This window comes from Cydia strobilella, chromosome 27 (assembly GCF_947568885.1).
Source record: "Cydia strobilella chromosome 27, ilCydStro3.1, whole genome shotgun sequence".
NCBI classification, from domain to species: Eukaryota; Metazoa; Arthropoda; class Insecta; order Lepidoptera; family Tortricidae; genus Cydia; species Cydia strobilella.
In genome coordinates this window covers 5,764,393-5,783,391 of record NC_086067.1, presented here as the reverse complement: position 1 = coordinate 5,783,391, position 18,999 = coordinate 5,764,393, and the positions used below count along the sequence as shown (strand labels likewise).

General features: G+C 51.5%; 1 protein-coding gene across 1 annotated transcript in view; it reads right to left on the bottom strand.

Moving 5' to 3' along the window:
- LOC134753543 (GTPase-activating protein CdGAPr-like) overlaps window positions 1-18,999 on the bottom strand; it is a 78,354-nt gene that overhangs the window by 15,212 nt on the left and 44,143 nt on the right. Inside the window, exons 15-21 of the mRNA XM_063689453.1 lie at window positions 15,026-15,115; window positions 13,682-13,770; window positions 12,773-12,917; window positions 6,258-6,318; window positions 3,578-3,714; window positions 1,012-1,142; window positions 437-569 (exon numbers count right to left, since the gene is read on the bottom strand). Of these exons, the coding sequence (XP_063545523.1) occupies window positions 437-569; window positions 1,012-1,142; window positions 3,578-3,714; window positions 6,258-6,318; window positions 12,773-12,917; window positions 13,682-13,770; window positions 15,026-15,115 (786 nt within the window). The remainder of the gene's footprint in view (window positions 1-436; window positions 570-1,011; window positions 1,143-3,577; window positions 3,715-6,257; window positions 6,319-12,772; window positions 12,918-13,681; window positions 13,771-15,025; window positions 15,116-18,999) is intronic.

Below are 18,999 nucleotides of genomic sequence, written 5' to 3'. Positions count from 1 at the left end.
TGAAGGCTGGATTCGAACCGGCGTCTTTAGCTATCGCGGCTAACGCCATGAACCCCTAGGCCACCTCGCCACGGCGGTACCCGTCACAATTTCTCGACTATATGCCATCTTAGTAAGACTAGGCGTCTTTGACCAACTCTTAAGGGCAAGCAGGGTAATTTCCGTAACGAATTGAATTGAATTAAAGTGAATAGGAAATTCCGACGTTTCAGCTGAAACGTCGGAATTTAAGATAAAAACAATGAAATTAAATCACGGTAGACCCGTTCGAAAATTAATTATGTGTAATACGATTAAAAATAATAGTAGATTTTGTATGGTACAATTTGTGTGGGTATTTTCTAAGAAATTGTCAGGGTAAATCACACTTTCAAGTTTTGTTTCTTTTCACCCCAGCCGTCCCTATTCACCCCGGTTGACGGTACGTAAATGTTACCTGTGCCGGCACACAGTGCGTATCATCCTCTTCACTGAACATGTGTCTGTCTCTCTCCTGCGGGGACAGTCGGAGCCTCATGTCAGCCAGTTCCGCTTGCCACGGCTCGAAATAAGAGTCGCATGATGACGATCTAGGATAAAAAGAAACAATATAATAGTATTGTATACAATCGTGACATAATGGAAAGCTTTTCAGTGGAGTACCTTGTTTAGGCAACTAAGCTTGCTGAGTTGCCTAAGTCAGGTACGAGATTGAAATAGTACATTGTGATACAAGTCTGCTATGTGGCACACGAGATGATATGTGACGTTTTCAACCAAAAGGTACCACATTGTCGCTTGTTGATAAGGTTGATTTCTAATTGAATCTATATGGAAATATCGCCTTACTGACAAGCGCTGTAAGCGCTGGTCGAAAACGGCACATATTGTGCGCGCGAGCTGAAAGCGAGCGCGCAATAAGAAAGCCGATGTGTGTAATGACCAATGCACACGCGTTTCATACTTCATCACACTTGCGAGGAAAAAATGATATTATATTATTCGATAAGTAATTTATCGTTGGGCACATACCTGGTGTGATGTTTGAGAGGTTTCATGGCCCTCTCCGCTAGAGGCGCCACCGTGTCGCCGTCGGAGGCGAGCGACTCGCACGACTTCACCGGCCTCAAGCCTGCTGGGTACATCGGTATGTCCTGCGAACACTGTTATTAATGTATTATTGTTACATATTTATTTTTACACTAGCGACCCGCCCCGGCTTCGCACGGGTAGTTTAAAAAATTTACACAAAACCTTAACAAATTATACAACCTTCCTCTTGAATCTATCTATTAAAAATAAAACCGGCCAAGTGCGAGTCGGACTCCGTACTTTTTAGTATTTGTTGTTATAGCGGCAACAGAAATACATCATCTGTGAAAATTTCAACTGTCTAGCTATCACGGTTCATGAGATACAGCCTGGTGACAGACAGACAGACGGACAGTCGGACAGCGGAGTCTTAGTAATAGGGTCCCGTTTTTACCCTTTGGGTACGGAACCCTAAAAACGCTTCAAAATCCATTGCGTAGTTTTAAAGATCTAAGCATACATAGGGGCAGACGGACAGACAGTGGAAAGTGACTTTGTTTTATACTATATAGCGATAAGAAATGTCAGTACAGCTAACTTATTTCAATAATGGTTGGTAATCAAGTATTTTATTTTATTTAGAATAGAATAGAAATGTTTATTTGCCAGAATACGTTACAATTAGGTCTTAATACAGTTTTAGAGTCAGTATTCAGTCGACATAAAGCCAACATGCAAAACGTTTGTAAATACAGTTACGTTTGTTAGTACAGTCGCCATCAGATATATCGGAGCGGCCGAGGTGCTCAAAAATATCTAAACACGCACTCTAGCGCCTTGACAATAGAGGCGTGTTCAGATAATTGTAGTTCGAAAAACTCGCGCGCCTAGAAAATGTTGATGTCAACTTTAGCCAGTCTTCTCCGAGACCACGGGGACAACGCCGTCCTCGAAACGTCGGGGGCAAATATAAAACTTATTTTACGCGATTAAGGTCGGGTTGCACCAAACCGTCTGTCACCGTTTTAACGTTCGCTAAATTTTATTGCATGGGATGTTTCATAGTTCTCTGCTGCTTGACGTGGGTGCGCCAAAGTTCACATAAAATTGCGACTTCGATTATTGGAAGTCCGAAAATGTTGGTTATATAATTTTATATCATAATGATCATTACTTATAACTTGTCTTTGCGCATAACTATCGTAACACCAAATCATTCATGTTAATAATGTCAATCATAATAAATATCTGTAATACTAATGTTAATTTTCATATATTCTTTTAATATAACGATTTTAAATAATAAAATTTTATATAATATTTATTTTAAACTTTACCTGGTTTTATTTATAAACTGTCAGGTATCTTGCATCCACACCACATTCAACTTGCTATCAAAAAAGAAATACAGTCCCAGAGTCGGGATAGGTACGACGACGAGCGAAGCGAGGAGGAGTGTTAGGTTTCTTGTGTTCCTCAGAGCGGAAAAAGGAGCCCCGCGATGCGGGGCTTCGTCGACTCCTTGGCGGGCCGAAATTGCTTAATAGGCTAGGTACATAAAAATAAAAAAGTTGCGAAGACATGACTAATAAAAATTAATAATAATAATTAAATTAAATGGGGTATGAAATAATAACTGCATGTAATTTGGCTTTATTTATTACTTTTAATTTTCTAAAAATCGCTGTGTACGTTCCAATACACCCATACTTTATATGTCATGCTTTCAAATACTTATACAATTTAAGTTTATTATAAAAACCATTATGAGTCGTGACGAATAGTTGGAAATGACATTATGTTGTTAAAAAAATCTGCCTACAGATAATTATGAGCAATGATTTTGGTAATACAAATTTATATACAACAAATTTGTACGCAAAAAAATTATGACAAATGATTATTATGATCAAAAAGCGTTATTATGAAAAATAATATGACAAGTAATGTTATGTGAGCCAATATGGACCCGCTTGACGTTGATCAGTCTGTTAATTGTGGTTGGTGCAACTGGCCCTAAGTCACGCCGTTGTGAATAATAATGAGTAAAAATCGTGAAAGTTAAAATCAGTGTTGAGCCGAAGAATGTCCAGATTTTAAAGAATCAGGTTTTCAATCTGGGCACGGCAGTGCCCCCGCCAAGTCGAGCAATATATATTTTAGAAAACGTCAAAATAAGAATAAGAATAAATTTATTGAGAATAATTAAGAATAGTAGCATGCACAAAAAGGGGTCCGGTAAGCCCCAAACTAGGCTGAGCCTGTATCTTGGGGTTCAACAAAAGAGTATAAACATTGGAATAATTAAATCTAGATAACTTAAAAATTATGTGTGAGAATGGGTGACAAGGTGATGCAGTTGTGCTTGGGAGGATGTGTATGCGAGTGTGTGTGTGAGTGTGTAAGGAGTAGGAGAGCGAAGCGAGCGAGTCAGGACAACTTGACGACAGACTTAAAAATAAGAATGTATTATATTTTCAGTATCATTGTAGGATAGGGTCAAAAACCGTGTTTTCAGTTTAAATTTAACATTAGATAACATAGATTTAAATACTTGTATCAGTACCTCTACGGGTGCGGGTGCGGGTGCGGGTGCGGGTGCCGTGATCTGCGGGCGCAGAGCCGCCTTGTGCCGCTGCAGCTTGCTGCGGGAGAACAGCGTCCGCCAGCCCGACGGAGACCGCTTCAGGCCACGCTTCGCTCCTAATAACAAAACAATGCTTTTCAATCAAAAGGTGTGCGAAAAAAATTACAACAAGGAAATAGTTATTTGTGCAACAAGAGAGGAAAGTTGGTTTTTCTTGCGAGTGTTTATTTTGAGTCCCGAGAAAGCGAAAGATTCTATAATTGAATCACGAGCGAAACGAGTGATTCTAAGGTAGAATCTTGAGCGTAGCGAGCGACTCAAAAACACGAGATGTAAAATATCTTTGCTCTCGTGTTGCACACATAATTTTTCACCTCAGTAGTGAGAACATATTAAAGGTTAAAATGTATTTAGAATTAGAATATTTCAGAAAAAAAATTGTAATCAAAGTATGAAGTGGCAGTTCATGGCCTTCACTAAATTAAAAAGCTACTTTGTTTCACTCCCCGGAGTGAGGAAAGTCGCACTTTCTTCACTACCTGGAGTGAAGAAAGTAGACTTGTTCGAGCTGCTGAGATGAAAAATAAATTTAATTTTTTAAATCAGTTACATAAACATCAATTTAGTGGATCACACTAGGCTATCTCGTAACTCCACGTTTGCGCATTATATTAAGAGCAGTTACATTACATTACATTACATTACATTGAATGTATGTAAGTAGTTGCAAACTATACATTACATTTATAAACTTATATCTAGTACATTAGTACTACGAAACATCTAGTACATTAGTATTAGTATAATTACAATGAATTAACAAGTTCGCTTTTAAACATGAAAATAAAATATCAGACTTTCGTAACTTCAAAATTATTTAGATTAAACGTTACAAGTATATATTTAATTGACACAGTAAAAAATAAGTATTTACTATTATTATTTAACTAGAAAGCAAGGTTATGCGTCTTGCATTATGCATATTTTCTTTATTTATGTAAATTATATAGTTACAATTCATACATTACATTATAAACTTATATCTAGTAAAGTGGTTTTCAGTCTTACTAAAGACAATAAAGAAGACATAGAGTACTCACAATCAGAGATGGGCATTAATCGATTAATCTTTTAGTTAACTAATCAATCGATTAAAATATCAATCGTCATTTTTTAATCGCGATTAATTTAGTTGCGATTAAATTAGTTGTGAGAATGTTCGACTAACAACTAAATTAGTTTTAGTTTCAATCGACTAAATTTCACGATTAAATCTATATTAAAACTACGTAGTCGCCCGTTTTTGCATTTTTTATCTTGCAATATGTAACTACAAGTACGTATCTATGTAACATACGGAGGTACTCGTATGTTGTAACTATGTTAGTTTGGGTAGAATTTTGCGACTTATTTTGAAGCAGATATCTTCATCCGATTGAGCTAAAATTATGTATACACGTTTAATTTGAAATGCTTGAATGACAATGCAAATAATGCAATAATATTATTATAACGATATATTGGTAATAACGACAAATAGCGAAAAACTGCATTGTTTACAAATCGCAAACAATAAAGTAGGTTGGTGCATTATTAATACTTTGAATTATACGATACTGAGTAAATCTTAGACATAGAAACTATCAATATTTTGCTGTCTCTGACAATAGTAAAACTCTTTTTAGTGTCACGCGGTGACACAACAATGGGATAATCCTACTTACCTGGAACTGGAAGTTGTTTGTTGCATTTTGGTGCAAGTGCCGACGCATCTTCTAAAAATAACACGTTCTATTGAATGACACATCTGCATGTTGTTTATTATCTACGCGGTCTATTTTGTTTTCAACGTGTGGTCATTAAACTTACTTACTTTAGTAGCAAAATAATAGTGAGAACAGATCTCACTCCTTAGAAACGGTCAAAATATCGTAAGTAATACATGACTATTTTATTTTTAAACATCCGTTAAGATGTCCTAATCAGTCTGTCAACATAGCCATACCGAGGTATTCTATTCAATTTGCTTCTAACATTAGTCGCGAGAAAATAGTCTAACTAATTAGTCGATTACAAAATTTAGTTGTCCTAAATCAATCGGCAACTAATTTAGTTGCAACTAAATTAGTTGCACTCTATACAACTAAGATTGATCAATCGTCGTTTTCAATCGTCAGTCGCAATTAATTCTTGTAATCTTAATCGTTAATCGTTAGTCGATTACATTTTGCCCATCTCTGCTCACAATTGACTATTAATTTCGTAGTCTACAACTACATCTAGCGTCAAGTAGCGGAACTCTCAGTACTGCTACTCGACCATAGATGTCGCGGTAAACGGAAAGTCTAATGCTAAACGATTTTCAGCTAATATTATAACGGGAACTCTTTTCAACTCCTGCTTATAATATTAGTTATAAATTGTTGAGCTTTTCGTCAGTCGCAACACATGTGACATCTAGTGTCGAGAAGCAGTACTGATAGTTCCGCTACTTGACGCTAGATGTAGACCATGAAAAAAATAGTCTTTTGGTAACGAAACCGATGTATAGTGAGCACTCTGTCTTCTTAATTCTCTTTGCTCTCATGTAAAAACGGTGTCAGATTTTGATTTGTGTCCACACCGGTACGCTTTTAAGCATTATTGAATACAAACCAACCTGACAGCGGAAGATCTAATACGGTGTGGTATTGCGGAAGATTGTCTGGCCCCGATCCGACCTGTAAAAACATTATATTTTAATACATACCTTATGTCAAATTTTTTTTGACTATTCTGTCACGCTTGTATTCTTCTATCAAATAAATAAAAAAAGTCGAGTACTATATACATATAGCATGTCTTTCTAGTTGTAGATTAAATTTTAAATGCGAAAAAACTAAAACTAAATTTCATCTCATACAAAAAGCTCCAGTCCGTCACATTTTTTGGGGGACAAAAAACAAGACATGGAAAAGAATGTTGACCTGTGTATTTCGATCAGCTGGCGGGTCACCTCATCATCATCATCATTAACTTAAGTTATTCTCTTGTCGGTGGAGTATCTTCCAGCTTTCCCTATCCCGCGCCAGCTCTTTGACTTTTTGATACGACACGACCCCCACTTTATATTTATTTTTTTCGGGTCACCTGCCAAGCCTTTAAACAAAGTGACGTGATGTGATAGGTTTGGTGGGTACCTCGATATACTTGGGCCGCAGATGTCCCGCGGGCCGCAGCTGTGGGCCGGCGCGCGCGGCGGCCGCGATGGCGCCGGAGGGCGGCGGCAGTATTGGTGTTGGTGGGTACCTCGATATACTTGGGCCGCAGATGTCCCGCGGGCCGCAGCTGTGGGCCGGCGCGCGCGGCGGCCGCGATGGCGCCGGAGGGCGGCGGCAGTATTGGTGTTGGTGGGTACCTCGATATACTTGGGCCGCAGATGTCCCGCGGGCCGCAGCTGTGGGCCGGCGCGCGCGGCGGCCGCGATGGCGCCGGAGGGCGGCGGCAGTATTGGTGTTGGTGGGTACCTCGATATACTTGGGCCGCAGATGTCCCGCGGGCCGCAGCTGTGGGCCGGCGCGCGCGGCGGCCGCGATGGCGCCGGAGGGCGGCGGCAGTATTGGTGTTGGTGGGTACCTCGATATACTTGGGCCGCAGATGTCCCGCGGGCCGCAGCTGTGGGCCGGCGCGCGCGGCGGCCGCGATGGCGCCGGAGGGCGGCGGCAGTATTGGTGTTGGTGGGTACCTCGATATACTTGGGCCGCAGATGTCCCGCGGGCCGCAGCTGTGGGCCGGCGCGCGCGGCGGCCGCGATGGCGCCGGAGGGCGGCGGCAGTATTGGTGTTGGTGGGTACCTCGATATACTTGGGCCGCAGATGTCCCGCGGGCCGCAGCTGTGGGCCGGCGCGCGCGGCGGCCGCGATGGCGCCGGAGGGCGGCGGCAGTATTGGTGTTGGTGGGTACCTCGATATACTTGGGCCGCAGATGTCCCGCGGGCCGCAGCTGTGGGCCGGCGCGCGCGGCGGCCGCGATGGCGCCGGAGGGCGGCGGCAGTATTGGTGTTGGTGGGTACCTCGATATACTTGGGCCGCAGATGTCCCGCGGGCCGCAGCTGTGGGCCGGCGCGCGCGGCGGCCGCGATGGCGCCGGAGGGCGGCGGCAGTATTGGTGTTGGTGGGTACCTCGATATACTTGGGCCGCAGATGTCCCGCGGGCCGCAGCTGTGGGCCGGCGCGCGCGGCGGCCGCGATGGCGCCGGAGGGCGGCGGCAGTATTGGTGTTGGTGGGTACCTCGATATACTTGGGCCGCAGATGTCCCGCGGGCCGCAGCTGTGGGCCGGCGCGCGCGGCGGCCGCGATGGCGCCGGAGGGCGGCGGCAGTATTGGTGTTGGTGGGTACCTCGATATACTTGGGCCGCAGATGTCCCGCGGGCCGCAGCTGTGGGCCGGCGCGCGCGGCGGCCGCGATGGCGCCGGAGGGCGGCGGCAGTATTGGTGTTGGTGGGTACCTCGATATACTTGGGCCGCAGATGTCCCGCGGGCCGCAGCTGTGGGCCGGCGCGCGCGGCGGCCGCGATGGCGCCGGAGGGCGGCGGCAGTATTGGTGTTGGTGGGTACCTCGATATACTTGGGCCGCAGATGTCCCGCGGGCCGCAGCTGTGGGCCGGCGCGCGCGGCGGCCGCGATGGCGCCGGAGGGCGGCGGCAGTATTGGTGTTGGTGGGTACCTCGATATACTTGGGCCGCAGATGTCCCGCGGGCCGCAGCTGTGGGCCGGCGCGCGCGGCGGCCGCGATGGCGCCGGAGGGCGGCGGCAGTATTGGTGTTGGTGGGTACCTCGATATACTTGGGCCGCAGATGTCCCGCGGGCCGCAGCTGTGGGCCGGCGCGCGCGGCGGCCGCGATGGCGCCGGAGGGCGGCGGCAGTATTGGTGTTGGTGGGTACCTCGATATACTTGGGCCGCAGATGTCCCGCGGGCCGCAGCTGTGGGCCGGCGCGCGCGGCGGCCGCGATGGCGCCGGAGGGCGGCGGCAGTATTGGTGTTGGTGGGTACCTCGATATACTTGGGCCGCAGATGTCCCGCGGGCCGCAGCTGTGGGCCGGCGCGCGCGGCGGCCGCGATGGCGCCGGAGGGCGGCGGCAGTATTGGTGTTGGTGGGTACCTCGATATACTTGGGCCGCAGATGTCCCGCGGGCCGCAGCTGTGGGCCGGCGCGCGCGGCGGCCGCGATGGCGCCGGAGGGCGGCGGCAGTATTGGTGTTGGTGGGTACCTCGATATACTTGGGCCGCAGATGTCCCGCGGGCCGCAGCTGTGGGCCGGCGCGCGCGGCGGCCGCGATGGCGCCGGAGGGCGGCGGCAGTATTGGTGTTGGTGGGTACCTCGATATACTTGGGCCGCAGATGTCCCGCGGGCCGCAGCTGTGGGCCGGCGCGCGCGGCGGCCGCGATGGCGCCGGAGGGCGGCGGCAGTATTGGTGTTGGTGGGTACCTCGATATACTTGGGCCGCAGATGTCCCGCGGGCCGCAGCTGTGGGCCGGCGCGCGCGGCGGCCGCGATGGCGCCGGAGGGCGGCGGCAGTATTGGTGTTGGTGGGTACCTCGATATACTTGGGCCGCAGATGTCCCGCGGGCCGCAGCTGTGGGCCGGCGCGCGCGGCGGCCGCGATGGCGCCGGAGGGCGGCGGCAGTATTGGTGTTGGTGGGTACCTCGATATACTTGGGCCGCAGATGTCCCGCGGGCCGCAGCTGTGGGCCGGCGCGCGCGGCGGCCGCGATGGCGCCGGAGGGCGGCGGCAGTATTGGTGTTGGTGGGTACCTCGATATACTTGGGCCGCAGATGTCCCGCGGGCCGCAGCTGTGGGCCGGCGCGCGCGGCGGCCGCGATGGCGCCGGAGGGCGGCGGCAGTATTGGTGTTGGTGGGTACCTCGATATACTTGGGCCGCAGATGTCCCGCGGGCCGCAGCTGTGGGCCGGCGCGCGCGGCGGCCGCGATGGCGCCGGAGGGCGGCGGCAGTATTGGTGTTGGTGGGTACCTCGATATACTTGGGCCGCAGATGTCCCGCGGGCCGCAGCTGTGGGCCGGCGCGCGCGGCGGCCGCGATGGCGCCGGAGGGCGGCGGCAGTATTGGTGTTGGTGGGTACCTCGATATACTTGGGCCGCAGATGTCCCGCGGGCCGCAGCTGTGGGCCGGCGCGCGCGGCGGCCGCGATGGCGCCGGAGGGCGGCGGCAGTATTGGTGTTGGTGGGTACCTCGATATACTTGGGCCGCAGATGTCCCGCGGGCCGCAGCTGTGGGCCGGCGCGCGCGGCGGCCGCGATGGCGCCGGAGGGCGGCGGCAGTATTGGTGTTGGTGGGTACCTCGATATACTTGGGCCGCAGATGTCCCGCGGGCCGCAGCTGTGGGCCGGCGCGCGCGGCGGCCGCGATGGCGCCGGAGGGCGGCGGCAGTATTGGTGTTGGTGGGTACCTCGATATACTTGGGCCGCAGATGTCCCGCGGGCCGCAGCTGTGGGCCGGCGCGCGCGGCGGCCGCGATGGCGCCGGAGGGCGGCGGCAGTATTGGTGTTGGTGGGTACCTCGATATACTTGGGCCGCAGATGTCCCGCGGGCCGCAGCTGTGGGCCGGCGCGCGCGGCGGCCGCGATGGCGCCGGAGGGCGGCGGCAGTATTGGTGTTGGTGGGTACCTCGATATACTTGGGCCGCAGATGTCCCGCGGGCCGCAGCTGTGGGCCGGCGCGCGCGGCGGCCGCGATGGCGCCGGAGGGCGGCGGCAGTATTGGTGTTGGTGGGTACCTCGATATACTTGGGCCGCAGATGTCCCGCGGGCCGCAGCTGTGGGCCGGCGCGCGCGGCGGCCGCGATGGCGCCGGAGGGCGGCGGCAGTATTGGTGTTGGTGGGTACCTCGATATACTTGGGCCGCAGATGTCCCGCGGGCCGCAGCTGTGGGCCGGCGCGCGCGGCGGCCGCGATGGCGCCGGAGGGCGGCGGCAGTATTGGTGTTGGTGGGTACCTCGATATACTTGGGCCGCAGATGTCCCGCGGGCCGCAGCTGTGGGCCGGCGCGCGCGGCGGCCGCGATGGCGCCGGAGGGCGGCGGCAGTATTGGTGTTGGTGGGTACCTCGATATACTTGGGCCGCAGATGTCCCGCGGGCCGCAGCTGTGGGCCGGCGCGCGCGGCGGCCGCGATGGCGCCGGAGGGCGGCGGCAGTATTGGTGTTGGTGGGTACCTCGATATACTTGGGCCGCAGATGTCCCGCGGGCCGCAGCTGTGGGCCGGCGCGCGCGGCGGCCGCGATGGCGCCGGAGGGCGGCGGCAGTATTGGTGTTGGTGGGTACCTCGATATACTTGGGCCGCAGATGTCCCGCGGGCCGCAGCTGTGGGCCGGCGCGCGCGGCGGCCGCGATGGCGCCGGAGGGCGGCGGCAGTATTGGTGTTGGTGGGTACCTCGATATACTTGGGCCGCAGATGTCCCGCGGGCCGCAGCTGTGGGCCGGCGCGCGCGGCGGCCGCGATGGCGCCGGAGGGCGGCGGCAGTATTGGTGTTGGTGGGTACCTCGATATACTTGGGCCGCAGATGTCCCGCGGGCCGCAGCTGTGGGCCGGCGCGCGCGGCGGCCGCGATGGCGCCGGAGGGCGGCGGCAGTATTGGTGTTGGTGGGTACCTCGATATACTTGGGCCGCAGATGTCCCGCGGGCCGCAGCTGTGGGCCGGCGCGCGCGGCGGCCGCGATGGCGCCGGAGGGCGGCGGCAGTATTGGTGTTGGTGGGTACCTCGATATACTTGGGCCGCAGATGTCCCGCGGGCCGCAGCTGTGGGCCGGCGCGCGCGGCGGCCGCGATGGCGCCGGAGGGCGGCGGCAGTATTGGTGTTGGTGGGTACCTCGATATACTTGGGCCGCAGATGTCCCGCGGGCCGCAGCTGTGGGCCGGCGCGCGCGGCGGCCGCGATGGCGCCGGAGGGCGGCGGCAGTATTGGTGTTGGTGGGTACCTCGATATACTTGGGCCGCAGATGTCCCGCGGGCCGCAGCTGTGGGCCGGCGCGCGCGGCGGCCGCGATGGCGCCGGAGGGCGGCGGCAGTATTGGTGTTGGTGGGTACCTCGATATACTTGGGCCGCAGATGTCCCGCGGGCCGCAGCTGTGGGCCGGCGCGCGCGGCGGCCGCGATGGCGCCGGAGGGCGGCGGCAGTATTGGTGTTGGTGGGTACCTCGATATACTTGGGCCGCAGATGTCCCGCGGGCCGCAGCTGTGGGCCGGCGCGCGCGGCGGCCGCGATGGCGCCGGAGGGCGGCGGCAGTATTGGTGTTGGTGGGTACCTCGATATACTTGGGCCGCAGATGTCCCGCGGGCCGCAGCTGTGGGCCGGCGCGCGCGGCGGCCGCGATGGCGCCGGAGGGCGGCGGCAGTATTGGTGTTGGTGGGTACCTCGATATACTTGGGCCGCAGATGTCCCGCGGGCCGCAGCTGTGGGCCGGCGCGCGCGGCGGCCGCGATGGCGCCGGAGGGCGGCGGCAGTATTGGTGTTGGTGGGTACCTCGATATACTTGGGCCGCAGATGTCCCGCGGGCCGCAGCTGTGGGCCGGCGCGCGCGGCGGCCGCGATGGCGCCGGAGGGCGGCGGCAGTATTGGTGTTGGTGGGTACCTCGATATACTTGGGCCGCAGATGTCCCGCGGGCCGCAGCTGTGGGCCGGCGCGCGCGGCGGCCGCGATGGCGCCGGAGGGCGGCGGCAGTATTGGTGTTGGTGGGTACCTCGATATACTTGGGCCGCAGATGTCCCGCGGGCCGCAGCTGTGGGCCGGCGCGCGCGGCGGCCGCGATGGCGCCGGAGGGCGGCGGCAGTATTGGTGTTGGTGGGTACCTCGATATACTTGGGCCGCAGATGTCCCGCGGGCCGCAGCTGTGGGCCGGCGCGCGCGGCGGCCGCGATGGCGCCGGAGGGCGGCGGCAGTATTGGTGTTGGTGGGTACCTCGATATACTTGGGCCGCAGATGTCCCGCGGGCCGCAGCTGTGGGCCGGCGCGCGCGGCGGCCGCGATGGCGCCGGAGGGCGGCGGCAGTATTGGTGTTGGTGGGTACCTCGATATACTTGGGCCGCAGATGTCCCGCGGGCCGCAGCTGTGGGCCGGCGCGCGCGGCGGCCGCGATGGCGCCGGAGGGCGGCGGCAGTATTGGTGTTGGTGGGTACCTCGATATACTTGGGCCGCAGATGTCCCGCGGGCCGCAGCTGTGGGCCGGCGCGCGCGGCGGCCGCGATGGCGCCGGAGGGCGGCGGCAGGCGGGGGGGAGACACCGTCGACGTGCACTTCTCGCGGCGACGGGCCTCCTCCAGGCTGAGGGACAACACGATATAACAGGCTAAAATATTGCTTACCGGGAGACACCATCCCCCACATTATATGTACTGTGTTTTATAAAATAAACAATTCAGGACGCTCTGTCCCGGGTGGTCTCAGATGTGACATTTGCATCTTTCCTGTCCTTGTTTATGTTAACTATCCATGTTTGGAGGGTATCCATTTTCAAGTGCATATAAATTAAATAGTTTCAAATCGATTTTGTCACAAACATTAAAACACGTACAAAATATAGTGCATATTTATTTTCCATCGTATTTTCACTGAAACGTACGAACGTGTGTTGCTATTTCAGTCAGTCTCCGTACAAAAAGTACTAAGGTTACAAATACCAAAGATAGATACAACTCCGTATCAGATGGATACAGTCTAAGGAAAAAACGTGCCTCGAAAATCAAGAAAATTTGATTCTCGATCAGAGGGCGCCACTACCTTTGGCCTACTCTCGGATAGATGGCGTTGACGGTTTCGTTTGTTATTTAACAATTTTAACGCATATCAGTGAAAAAACAAGGATCAAAATCATATAAAAAGAATTAACGCAAATTAAATACAGTTTATGGTATTTGTATATATCTTCATTTTTAGTTTTAATCGTGTGTCGATAGATGGCAGTGATTTACTATGGCTACTAGATTTACTATGACAGTACCGCTCTATCCTATTATATCCACTTTGCAAATACGAACGTTTCCGAGAAAGTACGATAGAAAATTATGCACTTCATCTGTAATACATACCTGAGTAATTTAGTAGGCGGATTGAGCGGTAAACTCTTCGGACGTCGGCATGAGTCGTGACCTCTCAACTCGACATGCTCCAACTGCTCCTGAACAAATACAAAATCACAGTTTAGAATCAAACTTTAAATTTGAAATACAAAATCAATTTATACTAGTGGTTCTGTGGGTTCCCTATTGTGTTGCAGAAAGTTTTTTGACATATTTTTGTACTGCATAATGTTATTAATGTTACTTGGAAAAAATACTTTTGGCATACTGCTTTTCGCATAATATTACTTTGCAGAATTTACTTTTGCATAATATTATTTGGCAGAAAACCCTAACCTAACCCACTTAGAAAATTCTGCCAAATGAATATTATGCGAAATGACTATTATGGCAAGTATATATTTATGCTAAAGTATCATTCGACGAAAAGTTTTCTGCGATACGTGTTATTCGAAGTGTATTTCTGACAAATAATATTCTGCCAGATGAGGGGAACCCGATTCTGTGAGCTGTAGACCTTGCGGACCTCCATTGCTCCGCCATTTAGAAAAAATCCAAAAAGTGAATAGACAAAAAATAGTTAGGTATTTTCACCACACCAGGGGCCCATTTCTCGAAAGGTATTATAGGGAGCGTGCATAAACTGTAGGGGGCAGCACAGGAGACGTCAGATTTTTGGCGCGAGGCTTAAATGTGTAGTTTATGCTTCCAAAGTAGCCCACAAGATGGCAGCACTTGCTTTGGCGTGGCTTTATGGTTCCGATTCAGGCCACAAGATGGCAGACCCTCCAACGCGCACGGTCCCTATACTAATATTATTAGTCCACGAACTGTCAAATTGTATGAGTTTCCATAGCAATACACTAATAATATTAGTCTAATATCGTTCGAGAAATGGGCCCCAGCTGGTAAATACCCTCTTGATTGTTCAAAAACTGATAAGAAAGTTGCATTTTACCCACATGTGTGGCAAAATAATCAAATGCAAATTTTGAATTGTTTCCTTATGTTGGGTGGTGGACTTGACTTTGAATTTTTTATTATTATTATAAACTGATCGGCGATTGCTATTGGCTGATTCCCGCAGTCTGAGTACTTCAAGTACCATACTATTAACATATATATATGTTGAAGAATGCCTGAAGAATTCTTGCGCCTGATACAAACCTCGCCGCAAACCCGTCGGCGCTACGGCGCTCTTCAATTTATTAGCATAGGATTTTAGTTTTAAGCACTTACTCTTAAGCCCTTGTACCGACTGGTAACAATATAGTTATGTCTAAAAATAAATTACTCTAGTTTCCATTTTCCTCTTGAGAGACCTAAACAATATCTCATAGAAAATCAACTTACCGAATTTAACGACTCCGGTCCGGAATCCCAATCTTGCTCTTCGGCGAAAAGTTCCTCCGCGTAACAAATCAGGAATTCCGTAACCACCGCCTGTAATGAAAAAAAAAAAACATAATTTAGATTGACTTCAAAAAGAAGGTCCTCGATTTGTAACAAATATATTCCTTGATTTATACAATACGATACTTTGAACCAACTATGACTTTCCAATTAGTTATTTGCTATTTTGAAATTTAACACAATATTGTCCTTTAGTTTTTAAATGCGAAAACTGGGGTGTTAATAATAGTCAGAGCCAAAAAAGAAAGACTGTCGCAATGTTACTAGGAGGTAGAAACATTTTTTTATCGATATCGATAAAATATCGTTGGGTTATAGAAGAAAAAGATGGTCAACCAAAGAAAAACAATATATAAAAAAAAAATGAGGTTTGTATAAAATTATATAGAAACAGATACAATTAGTATACATAATTTAACAGTATACATAAATGGCTTTGAATGACGAAACTGTTTACTCTCAGAGAAGGTTGAGAAATTAATGATTATCTACTCCTATCAATATCACAAATCAAATAAAATGCCATTTGCTGCTGCGTGTACTGGCGTAGATTTCGAAGAAGAAATTGCATCTGATTCTATATAATTTTATAAAACCCTCAAGTAATTTTTTTTATTAAATATTTTTTTTATTTGGTGGACTGTTTTTTTTTTCCATTACCCAACTATCGATATCGATAAAAAAAATGTTTCTAACTCTAGCAAGATTGCGACTGATAATATTTTAACGTGTGTATCTGCGCGTGTCTGTCACATCGAAGTTCCCCCAGGGACCGGCCCGCTATCCCTTATCGGGGTTTTATAAGGGTATTGCATAAGACTTAACTCACCATACCCTTTGCCAGACGAAACCCTTTGTTTTGCTTTTAAAAACCCTTATATAAAGCTACCACATTTGAGTAATCGGTAGCCCAGATACCCTTACAAAACCCTTATCATCCGCTCACCAACACCTTGCATATTGCTTATAAGGGTTAGCCTTATAAAGGGCTTCCCTTTTAGCATATAAGCGTGTTAATTTAAGTCGTCTACCTTGTTCATAAAGCACACATTACTTCGAATCCGAGCGATTGTCGGCGGCGACGGCGGCGTTCTTTGACTAGACACGTATTTTCTTTCCTTTTCATACACTACCGTAGATATATACTAATCCTGTTTCTTTCACGCAAAGGGAAACCTTTATAAAAAGCGCTTAAAGATAAGGGTAACCCTTATTAAGAGCTAACCTTATTTTTGGTTAGCTCTTCGGTAAGGGTTAGTCAAAGGTAAGGGTATGAATGGGCTTGCAGTTCAATAGGGAAAGTCTTTCAATGTGTTAGCCGTGATTAAGTGTCGCCCATTGAAAGGGTTTTATCGCGGAAAGGGTTGTCCGGTCCCTGGACGTTACACGGGTAAAGGCACCTTACGTTTAGAAGCGTTGTTAATAATGACGTAAGCGCTGATCACCAGGTACCTTTACAGATGGATAACTCAGACAATCGAATACTTAAGACCGTCTCCGAGAGCCTGCACAGCCCCATTTTTCGTTACTGGTCATCCGTTCACCATAGCGAGAACAAAATGTAAAACATATGTGGTATTTTCTATAAAAAGGTACCTTATTGTCGATGGCGCTAACGCCATTATAAACGATGATCCGATATAAATACAATGCCGCGCGACGCTGTGCGGCGTAAGCGCCATCAACAATAAGGTCCCTTTTCATAGAAAATGCCCCATATACGTGACAGTAATCGTAAAATTAATATAGAATAAATATAAGACTATTCATATGGGGACTGAAGCAACTCTTAGTTTAAGTTAGATAATAGCATAATTTTGTATATGGACTATTGTCTGAAATAAAGTGATTTTATTTTATTTATTTTATTTTTTATAACTACATATTGGGTACCTGCACAGAGACGTGTTGTAGGGCGTGCTGCGGGCGGGGAGAGCGGAGCAGGTTGGGCGCCCACACGATGGCCATGTTGCGCGCCGTCATGCCGGTCACGTCTCCTAGTAGCGACACGCGGCGGAGGTGACGCATCATGTACGCTAGCGTTGTACATGTTCACAAGGCTCACCTGCACAGAGACGTGTTGTAGGGCGTGCTGCGGGCGGGGAGAGCGGAGCAGGTTGGGCGCCCACACGATGGCCATGTTGCGCGCCGTCATGCCGGTCACGTCTCCTAGTAGCGACACGCGGCGGAGGTGACGCATCAGGTACGCTAGCGTTGTACATGTTCACAAGGCTCACCTGCACAGAGACGTGTTGTAGGGCGTGCTGCGGGCGGGGAGAGCGGAGCAGGTTGGGCGCCCACACGATGGCCATGTTGCGCGCCGTCATGCCGGTCACGTCTCCTAGTAGCGACACGCGGCGGAGGTGACGCATCAGGTACGCTAGCGTTGTACATGTTCACAAGGCTCACCTGCACAGAGACGTGTTGTAGGGCGTGCTGCGGGCGGGGAGAGCGGAGCAGGTTGGGCGCCCACACGATGGCCATGTTGCGCGCCGTCATGCCGGTCACGTCTCCTAGTAGCGACACGCGGCGGAGGTGACGCATCAGGTACGCTAGCGTTGTACATGTTCACAAGGCTCACCTGCACAGAGACGTGTTGTAGGGCGTGCTGCGGGCGGGGAGAGCGGAGCAGGTTGGGCGCCCACACGATGGCCATGTTGCGCGCCGTCATGCCGGTCACGTCTCCTAGTAGCGACACGCGGCGGAGGCGACGCATCAGGTACGCTAGCGTTGTACATGTTCACAAGGCTCACCTGCACAGAGACGTGTTGTAGGGCGTGCTGCGGGCGGGGAGAGCGGAGCAGGTTGGGCGCCCACACGATGGCCATGTTGCGCGCCGTCATGCCGGTCACGTCTCCTAGTAGCGACACGCGGCGGAGGTGACGCATCAGGTACGCTAGCGTTGTACATGTTCACAAGGCTCACCTGCACAGAGACGTGTTGTAGGGCGTGCTGCGGGCGGGGAGAGCGGAGCAGGTTGGGCGCCCACACGATGGCCATGTTGCGCGCCGTCATGCCGGTCACGTCTCCTAGTAGCGACACGCGGCGGAGGTGACGCATCAGGTACGCTAGCGTTGTACATGTTCACAAGGCTCACCTGCACAGAGACGTGTTGTAGGGCGTGCTGCGGGCGGGGAGAGCGGAGCAGGTTGGGCGCCCACACGATGGCCATGTTGCGCGCCGTCATGCCGGTCACGTCTCCTAGTAGCGACACGCGGCGGAGGTGACGCATCAGGTACGCTAGCGTTGTACATGTTCACAAGGCTCACCTGCACAGAGACGTGTTGTAGGGCGTGCTGCGGGCGGGGAGAGCGGAGCAGGTTGGGCGCCCACACGATGGCCATGTTGCGCGCCGTCATGCCGGTCACGTCTCCTAGTAGCGACACGCGGCGGAGGTGACGCATCAGGTACGCTAGCGTTGTACATGTTCACAAGGCTCACCTGCACAGAGACGTGTTGTAGGGCGTGCTGCGGGCGGGGAGAGCGGAGCAGGTTGGGCGCCCACACGACGGCCATGTTGCGCGCCGTCATGCCGGTCACGTCTCCTAGTAGCGACACGCGGCGGAGGTGACGCATCAGGTACGCTAGCGTTGTACATGTTCACAAGGCTCACCTGCACAGAGACGTGTTGTAGGGCGTGCTGCGGGCGGGGAGAGCGGAGCAGGTTGGGCGCCCACACGATGGCCATGTTGCGCGCCGTCATGCCGGTCACGTCTCCTAGTAGCGACACGCGGCGGAGGTGACGCATCAGGTACGCTAGCGTTGTACATGTTCACAAGGCTCACCTGCACAGAGACGTGTTGTAGGGCGTGCTGCGGGCGGGGAGAGCGGAGCAGGTTGGGCGCCCACACGATGGCCATGTTGCGCGCCGTCATGCCGGTCACGTCTCCTAGTAGCGACACGCGGCGGAGGTG